At 33.6% G+C, this 10,051-nt stretch overlaps 1 protein-coding gene across 1 annotated transcript in view; it reads right to left on the bottom strand.

Annotated features, from left to right (window-relative positions):
• The window catches only part of BCHE (butyrylcholinesterase), a 63,942-nt gene extending 54,598 nt beyond the window's left edge, over positions 1–9,344 (bottom strand). Inside the window, exons 1-2 of the mRNA XM_049628597.1 lie at positions 9,207–9,344; positions 1,670–3,194 (exon numbers count right to left, since the gene is read on the bottom strand). Coding sequence (XP_049484554.1) covers positions 1,670–3,194; positions 9,207–9,321 — 1,640 coding nt within the window. The 5' untranslated portion in view covers positions 9,322–9,344. The remainder of the gene's footprint in view (positions 1–1,669; positions 3,195–9,206) is intronic.
• Positions 9,345–10,051: the final 707 nt, after the last annotated feature.

Genomic DNA, 10,051 nt, shown 5'->3' with positions numbered 1-10,051 from the left:
GTGTGTATATATATATATATATATATATATATATATATATATTTACTCATTCTAGCCTGTACCTATTTTTGCTCAATCATTGGATAACATTGGATAGCCAAATATTTGATAAATATGTTATATACCAATGGCAGTAACTCTAATGAGTGGGCATCCAGTAAAACCAGTTTCTCTTTTCAGAAGCCTGTTTAGTTTAGGTTAGGAGGCTCAGCATATGATGATAAATAACACAGAGACAAATTATAGTCAATCACTTCTGTGGAGAGTGAAAAGAGGTCCGAAGCAATTATAACTTTAAGAATTAAAGATATGCTTGGTGAAACATGTGGGTGCTCAGGATCTTCAAAAAAAGTGGGACGTGTGTCATTAAAAAGAAAGGTAGACATTTTAAACAGGGTGCAAAGCAAGAGCAAGGCTCTAAGGTGTATTAAGCTTGAAATCTTTGGCATTCATGAGATAACTGCCCTGCCATGAAGCCAGATATTGTTGGGGAATATGGGTTGCAGTGAGATTATAAAAGCCTCTTAATGAAAGATAGAATTTTAGCTTTAGACACAGTGGCTAAGCATTAAAAAGTTTTGAGAAGAATTATATTATACAAGTCCTTTGTAGAAAGATATATATATATATAGTGACATGAAGTACAATGAATTTCAAATGGAGGTTGGAAAAGAAAACCAGAATGCAATAATACTAGTATCAACATTTTTTCAGTTATAAAAGATATTATGACAGATTGGATTAGCACATCCATCAATTTGTGTGTCTATAACTATTTCTTTTAAACATAGGTGCTCAAATTTCTATTTGTTTTGTTCTTCCCATGGATACAAGGTATCCCAATATAGAAAATTCTTTTTAGGATTACAAAAAAACCCTTATATCAATGCACATGCATTTATATATTTGAGAAATACACAAATTAGAAAATACATGTGAACAGATTATTTTCTTCTGATTCTTGAGGATATAATATCACAATATTTATAACAGATGAGGAAAAATGGGTTCTTTTGTCATATGTCTGATTATCTAATGTTAGCTATATGACTGCTCAAATGCAAAACAGCTTAGCTAAACATGGGGACCCTTGTAGACGCCCTTGTCCAATACAGATCACTTGAAAACTCTGAACGAACCTAGTAGGGGAAAAATTGATAAAATGCCAAACTCTGCATTTGTATTTGGAGTAATCTGAGGGCCAACTCCATCACCATCTTGCCCTTTGATTTTCCTAATCAGGAATGTGTTTTTTCACTACCTCTGCTTAGAAGCATGAAGAGAAGATATATTCCTGCTCTTCCCTAAACCTGTAAACATTATACATTTCAGGTTCAAGAGTATGGTCACAATAGCTTTAGTTTTCAAGGTAAACATCCACTTCCATACAAACTTTGGCTAATATTACTGAAGTACTTCACAGTATTTTGGGAATGAAATCAGAAAATGTTTTTTTTTTTTTTTGTAAAAGTCATTTGATGATTTATGTTAAGCACCCTGATGCAAGAAATTGAAATTCATTACATAATAAAAACCAAAACTAGCTTATGGTACAGAAAGAATAAAAAACTAAAACATGTCTGTGCCTTTAATGAAGTCTACACCACAGAGCAAGCAGAGTTAAGCAAAAGCAATCACAATCAAAACAATTCCAAAAATCAACACTTACCCATATTTTGCAAAATTTGCCCAGTAGTTCATGATGGATCTGCTCAAAATTTCCTCAGCTCTTGTGTAGTTAACTCTTCTTTCCAGAGGCAAACCAAAGACAAACTCAATTTCATAACCATGCATCACTCCCATCCATTCTGGCCAAGGAAGTTGGGAAGATCGGTGTTCAAAATAGTAGAAAAAGGCATTATTTCCCAATTCTGAGAATTTTGTGGTGAACTCCAAAGCAGGGCATATGATATTGTAATCCCCAAGAACATCATCCAAGGCCTCACGGTACTTTTCAGCTCTCTGATCATCTAACAAGTCCACATAATAAAAAAGAATCGCTTCCCTTCCAAATTCACTCACTCCTGGAAAATATATTTTTAAACCTTCTTGAAATTCTTTTCTAGTTATGATACTGTCATTATCTTTGCTGAAACCAGGAGCACCATATACTAAAAATGCTGTCCCTTCATCTTTATTAACACCCACCAAGATCTGGGTTTTTTTGAACTGTCCAAGTTGGAGCAGTGTGTCTGGCATATCAGTGAGAAAATCACCATCCACGACTGGACCAAAGTTTACAGATAAAAGAGTATCAGAGGGGACAACCAATAGTTCATTCAGTAGAATTTCCTGGGGATCTTTGTTTCGAAGGCATTTGATGATCTCTGTGTCATTTTCTTTAGAGCAACCAATAAATTTAGCTAAGGTCAGTGTTCTGTTCTTGGCTTCATCCAGAGACATTACTGCCCAAGGGGCATTAGAGGATCCACTTTGCAGAATGGCTCTGGTAAACAATGGCTGGCTTCTAGGAGAAAGTAAATGAAGGCTAACTGAACCCGCCCCTGCACTTTCTCCAAAGAGAGTTACGCTTTTAGGATTTCCACCAAAGGCTGCTATATTTTTTTGGACCCACTGTAGTGCCAACTGTTGATCAAATAAGCCCATGTTCCCTGGTATCTCAGGATTTCCTGGTAAAGCTAAGAATCCTAGGGCACCCACCCTATAGTTCATTGAAACTACAATAACTCTTTCAACCCGAGCCAGAAACTTGCCATCATAAACAGGTAAAGATGATGTTCCGGTTTGAAAACCACCTCCATAGATCCATATCATTACAGTAGCATTTTTTGGTTTAGGTGTTGGAATCCACACATTCAGGTATAAACAGTCTTCACTGAGATCAGTGTTTGGGTTCCACATCTCTGATCCAGGGAAGCCTGGGAAACTTTGATCTGCATTCTGATAGCAAGAATTTGCATATTTTGTGGCATTCCAAATATCGGACCACTTGGTCAAGAATTGTGGCTTTTTGAATCGAAGTCTACCAAGAGGTGGCTGTGCATAGGGAATTCCCAGAAAGGCTGTCACCGTGCCATCAAGAACTGGCAAGTTCATCCCTCTGACTTTTCCATTCTTGGTTGTAATTATGATGTCTTCCTCCGTGTGTGACTTCCCAATGAGCACCCAGAGCAGAAGAAACCGCAAGAGAAATTGGATGCTTATGATTGTACTCTTGCTCTGCATATTGATTTCTGAAAGAGAGGTGATTAGGAAGTTTTAAAAGCCTCATGCATCAAGTATTATATTTTATTTATGATAATTAATTAAAACACAGTAGTTCTTATTAACCCTACCAATTATGAAAACTAATAAATCTGCTACCACTATAAAGGTTTTATCAAAAAGAAAAAAAAACAGAAAATGCTTGAAGATATTTCAGTTTTCAATTTAGAATAGAAATAAGTGGAATGGAAAAGCAGAAATCATTTCACTTTGGAAAGATTCATTATCAAGTGTCGGCAAAGAAGATTTAGTATTTAAATGTTTTTAGTGTTTGTTTAGTTTTGAGAGAGAGAGAGGCAGAGAGAAATAGAGCATTAGTGGGGGAGGGGTAGAGACAGAAGGAGACACAGAATCCAAAGCAGTCTCTGGGTCTGTCAGCACAGGGGCCTGACGTGGGGCTTGAACTCAAGAAACGTGAGATCATGACCTGAGCCAGAGTCGGAGGCTTAACTGACTGAGCCACCCGGGCACCCTAGAAGATTTAATATTTTCAAGAGGAAGTTTGTCCCAGGCATATATATATATTTCTCCACCATACACAGACCCACCAAAAGTGGAATTAAGTAGTAGTCAATTTATGACAGATATAATTTCCTCCTTGATTAGAGGAGGAAATACAAGCTTGTGTATTTTCTGAAATACACACTGTTCTATTCATGGCCAGCTTAGACTTCTGTTATTGTATTTTTCTGTTTCCATGGTCCCTTCTGTGGTCCTTTCTGCCTCATGGTTTCTTCCTCTACACAATTCAGAAGAGAATTTGAACAATCTGTTCATAGAATACTAAGTGACAAAAATACAGCAGTTGTCATTTATCTTAAAAATTGTGAAAACGAACACATCTGTGACCCCTATAAAGAACTATGGGAAAAACTGGAAGAGAAGGCTGCAGACATATAACACACAAGTTCTGGAAAGTGAATAACGAAGAAATTCCTTCTCTATACCTGAATTACAATGTCAATAGAGAGAACCAGTAGCTGATAATATATCGTGTGGGAGAAGATAGTTTGAAGGAATTTAACACTCAGGTATTACTCAATGCACATCTATTATTTGTTAATTGATTAACAACTTGTGATGATAAATATGTTGACATGATCAGATTAGTTGCATTTTGATAGTGGACAAAATTAGTGAAATTAAGAGAACTAATGCTGAGAAATTACTGGAAAAGGTAGAAGAAAAAGCAATATTTGACATTTAAAAAATATTTATTGATGACATGAAGAGATTGCTTATGGAAATCAAAGTTTTATTAAAATTTCATAATTCACACTCGAATTTCTTTGAAATTAATAAAATTTAAAACTCAGATTCTGAAACTCCAAATGACAAAGAGGGACACAAAAATGTAATGCCCATATCAATAAAAAAAACTACCATCTTTATATAATTGAAAGAAGACCTGATTAAAACGGTCAAACACTGACTCCATCCACACAATAATAACAAAGGTCCATAAATGTGCAAATTTTTTTTTCTTTATTATTTTTGGTATTATAATTGTAAAACAATCTATGTGTCTAAGAAGCTAATCATGTGAGCATTGAGAAATTGTATTAGCGTGTGTGTGTGTGTGTATGTGTGTGTGTGTGTTTAATTTAGATTATCTCGAAGGCAGAGAAGAAGGCATCATCCTGAAAACTGTGCCAGAGTTACAATTTTCACATTTTAAATCAACCTCATTTACCACTGCTAATAGTGCAGCTAGTGATCAAAAAGTATTTCTTGAGCCCCCCAAAAGATCTAAATAAATTGATCAATTGTATACAGTATTTTGTTCAGTGTACTTATAGATCTCTTTATCTCTGCTTCTGTCTATATCTATATAGCTATACATGTAGATCTTATTCTTTCAATGTCCATAAGTATATCCATATTTTTACATATATGTCTATATATAATGATTATTATGGTAATCAAGTTTTAAAAAATCAAAATGTGAAATTATTTTATGTTCTCAAATTTGATACAATTGAATCTGTGTTAAGACCATTGAAATATATTATTGAAGTATATAATATCTTAATACTATTTCTATATTATTATATTATTTCTATACTATGATATATTTATATTATTTATGATTATATTATATTATAATCTCACACTATTATGATAATGTAATAATAATGTAAAGTTTCCTGTAGACTTGACACTTACTAATGAGATTTTATATTTCTGACAGTTTAGGAGTTTTAGAGGCATGGCTACCACAGTCTTTTTTTTTTTTTTTTCCTTTTGATAATTTCTAAGCCCTTTCTTTTAAATAAATTTCAGTGACATTTGGAGAACAAAATGCTGCAATGGATTTTTTTTTTCTTTTTTAAAAACCTGTTTGGGAAGGAAAAAAAGAATTAAGATACCAAGTGGGTTTACTTTAAGCTGCATTTCAATAGATTAATTGCAGCATCTCTGGTTGGCCTCATTCCTCCCTGTGGCTTGGCTCAAGCTATGTTCTTCTGAGTCTGAAGCAGAGATTGTCTGGGCTTTTTTCTTGGTTTTATATAAATATTATTTTGCCTTTATTAACAAAACACCTAATGCTAATAATTTTTGGTCTCTCATACTTTTCAATCATTTGCTGTACAGTTTATTAATTTTATTGCATAGCAAGTATACCACCGAAATGTTTTGTTTTTGCATGTAATTAATATATGCAATAATCTTCCTTGACTATTTAAAAAAATATCTACTATAACAGTTAAAAGGTTGTCATATCATTCCCATGCCACTTAGCTTGATTTACATAACTGTTTCTTATACGGTTTTATTTATATTTGTGCTGAATAGGTGTTAATGTTGTATAGTATGATTCATCCAAATAATAACTAAGCTTGCTTTTTCAACCATGATCTGTGAGTCATCATCTTATAAATAATGTAATTAGGAACATTCAAAAAATTCATTGTAAGCATGTGTTCACTGCAAGAATGGCAATATAATTCCAACTCACTATCATGCTGCCTGTTGGAATGTTTATACACCATATTATGAAATCTAGACTTTAATACAAAAATACTCATGTGCTCACATACTCATTGTTAGTGTAGGCTAATATTTTTATATTTAGCCGCATCACTTATCTAAATAAGCATTTTCATAATCTGGTATTCTCTAGTCTAACAGGTTTCTCTGTAGTTTTACTACTAAGAGATATTTGTATTTTTAGTATATGCTATCACATGATTAAATAATCAAAAGATAAATAAAGGAGACTAAGAAAATTTTATTAGTTTGTATGTCTAAATCTTTATTTTTTAACCAAATTGATGTTTATTCATTTTTGATAGAGAGGGGTGGGGAGGGGCAGAAAGAGACAGGCACAGAATCTGAAACAGGTTCCAGGCTCCAAGAGTCAGCACAGAGCCCCACGTGGGGTTCGAACCCACAGTCTGACTGTGGTCAAGATCATGACTTGAGCCGAAGTTGGTCACTTAACCAGCTGAGCCACCCAGTCACCCCATATGTATCTAAATCTTTATTAATAATTAAACCATTTTCTTCAATAAATTCTAGTGCAAATTGGCTAATGTCACATTAAATAAACAATTTAAACTCTGAGAATACATAACACGTTTACTATAAAGAATAGGGGAAATTTTCATACCAAGAACAACTGAATATCTAAATTTAGATCACTTAACTTACTGTCATAGTTTTTGAAAGAAAGGCAGGAGTTTTTGTTTGGAATTGCAAAAGAAATTGAATGATGGAAGTGGGAAGAGGAAAAAGCTGAAAGATATTTAAGACTATAGTATTCTAAGGATATCAGGTGCTCTAGGATATCAAAATCTACTGGCCATCTTTGGAAGATATTCTAAACTTTGAATAGTAAAACTTTGAAAAATAAAAAAAAGGCAAAAAATACATTTTTTGGATTTTTGATTTAATTTTGAAAGCATCAATTTTAAGAAATATGTTATGCTATAAGATATGGGTGTAAAACGATTGATAGAAAGAGCTATTTCTTTGCCATAAATTTTCCATAGTTGATTATCAAACACATTTTCAAAATAATTGGCCACCCACGGTCAAGCAAATATTGATAACAGTTTTCTCTGAGTGTAATTTCCGTTTTTAAAAACAGTATAATATGTATTTCTATATAAAAATAAAGCTTCTTAAAATAGTCAGGCAAGAGACATCTAGACGATATGATCTAGAACAAGCATCTCTAAGATGTATTTGGCCAAAGTAAGACAGTTAAACCTTTATACCAAACCTAAAAAGCTTGTTTTGTTGCAGGCTATCTGAAGTGGGCAATTGAGGAAGTCTGTTTATAATAGACTCTACCACTGCCTTTCAGGGATCTTTCTGATATCTTTTAGGCAATAAAAGAATGTGTACAGATAGAAGACACGATGTTAGGTATTAGAAATGTAAGATCTGTATCTCTCCTCAACTCGGAAGAATATTCACAAAGTCTTCCTTGTGTGAATAAATCAAACATTTAATATTAGAGAGATAACTTGGGTCTTCTTTGAAAGTTGAGTCTGGTCTTTGGTTGACATCTATTCAACTATAATTCTCTAACATCCTGTACAGTTCAGTTTCTAAGAATAAGCAGATTTTGGCATGAAAGCATCAGTATGAAGACAACATGTAATTTAAACATGTTATTAATTTTTATCAAAAAACGACTCAAAGCAGAAACTAAATTTATAAACAAGATGTGACTTGCTAAGATATTATTAACTTGTATTTCAAAAACTGAAATGTGGAATAGATCTCAAGCAGTTTCTTAAGGTTAAAGAAGCAGAGCATTAAAAACAAAAAACAACGAAAGAACAACAAATCTAGGAGAATAAAACAACTTTGCAAATCCAATTAGAAATTTTATTTGTCATTCAAAGATAATGTCATTTCAAAATCACAGAGAATTCCTGAAGATCTTCATTTAAAGTATAAAGACATTTAAAAACTCATGTTCATCCTTAAGAAAGTTCCTATTTACATAAATGAAATATAATTAAGCTTACCATCAGTATGAGATAGTTTCTATTATGGAAGATATTACACAGACTAGGGATAGAAACTTCTGGTTGAGTGTATTACTATGTTATACACTCATAAAGATTGGGAAGGCCTACTCTTGAAATAAAAGGAAATTATATATGGAAATCATAAACAATTAAATAATTTTATTCACATTTCAGTTTACTTTTATCATTCATACATATTACACTCAATGTTCAATCCTCTGATTAAATAAGTACTGATATCATCAAAATGAGAGTAGATTTGCCAGACGACAGGATGAATAGAAAATCTATATTTCTAATTGTTTCCATAATAATAGTAATAATAGAAAATTTCCAATATTTTGCTATACTTTAAATGCGCATATTAAAAAAAAAAAGAGGACAAACAGGACAAAGGTGGGGGGAGTTCGTAAATGAAATTAGAAAACAGAATTTTCTTTTAGATACAAGAAACTTACACCTCATTCTTTGCCAGTTTGATACTGGTAAAGTTTCAGATGACAAAATGTTCATTAAGAAAAGTACCCTGTCAAGCCAGACAATAAGAGGACTATTCATTTCATTCCACTTAAAAAAGAAGAAAAGAAAAAAAATAGACTAAGACAGGTCAAAGACCACTTTTATTACCCTTTTCAGGAGAGATTCACTAAATCGTGCTTTTAAGGGCAAAATAGAGCATAAAAATATTTCCTTCAGAGAGTGCCCTGAGAACATACATCACAGTGACTCCACAAGTGCTGCGGTCCTTTACACCAAGTTGAATAAATTCATTATTTTCTCAGCAGTTAAATGGACTCAGTTTGCGTTCCTTGAATAATAGGCAGATTTGATGCATGTGTCTGCTGGCTCGCTTCATCTGTCCCATTTGCAATAACTGTCCTCCACAGAGCACCAAAGGGGCACAGCAGACAAGTGAAGGGATAGCAATCGTACAGAATGAGCTTCACCGCAAGTTGCATCTCTACACGAACACGTAAATTCTGAGCAGCTTACCTGACTCACTGCAACAAAGATGATAAAGTTTGCAAGGAGTGGAAGTCATGGAATACTTCAGGGAAATGCAGAATGCAGCTGCTGCTCCAGCCTGTAAATTGGACTGCACTGACATTACAATCAACTGTTACTGACAAAGCTCGCGAGAGTTGGCAGCAGCAACTTGATCTAGAGGCAGCCAATCTTTACACTCTGACATCTGTTCAGAGGCTAATGGTACGAATGCAATAGTGATTCATTTACAAAAGTATCACTAGATTTCTTTACGAATTGCAGGCGCTAGTTTCAGAGTGAGGGGAAAAAAAGAGACGCTTCTTTAACTAACAGAAGCTGATATTGAACAGAAAATGCACGTGTTTTCCTTTTTAAACACTACCAGAACTTTTAAGTGTTTTTCCTCTTTTATAGAATATGAAATTTTTGTGCTTATTTTAAGATTTAAAGACGTGCACATTGTCCTAAAGAAGTGTGGTATTGAAATTCTTTGTACCTTCAATCTGTGCCTTGCATGTAGTTATAAAGGAGTGCAAAAGAGGAAATAGGAAACAAAATAATTACTCTGTAGATAAAACTATGCAAATCAAAAGATTGCTTATACTAACTGAATGTATGTCTCTATTAGTTATGTCCTTCCAAGCACTGTGCCCCGATACTTTCTTTAAGTTATACAAATCTCAGCATTGGTAATTTCCTATTCAGGGGCCCTGCAAGCAGTCAAGTGTGATGAGAAGCAACAATTTTCTCGTCAAAACAAAAATACAATGAACAATCTTCACCAAACTCTTAAAAAGACACATTTATCAGCTGGAAGAGTATGAATTCCCAAGGATGTATTTATAACTTTC

The sequence above is a fragment of the Panthera uncia genome, chromosome C2, assembly GCF_023721935.1.
Source record: "Panthera uncia isolate 11264 chromosome C2, Puncia_PCG_1.0, whole genome shotgun sequence".
In the NCBI taxonomy this organism is placed as follows: Eukaryota; Metazoa; Chordata; class Mammalia; order Carnivora; family Felidae; genus Panthera; species Panthera uncia.
Note: the sequence above shows the minus strand (reverse complement) of the source record. Positions and strands in the feature narration are given on the sequence as shown.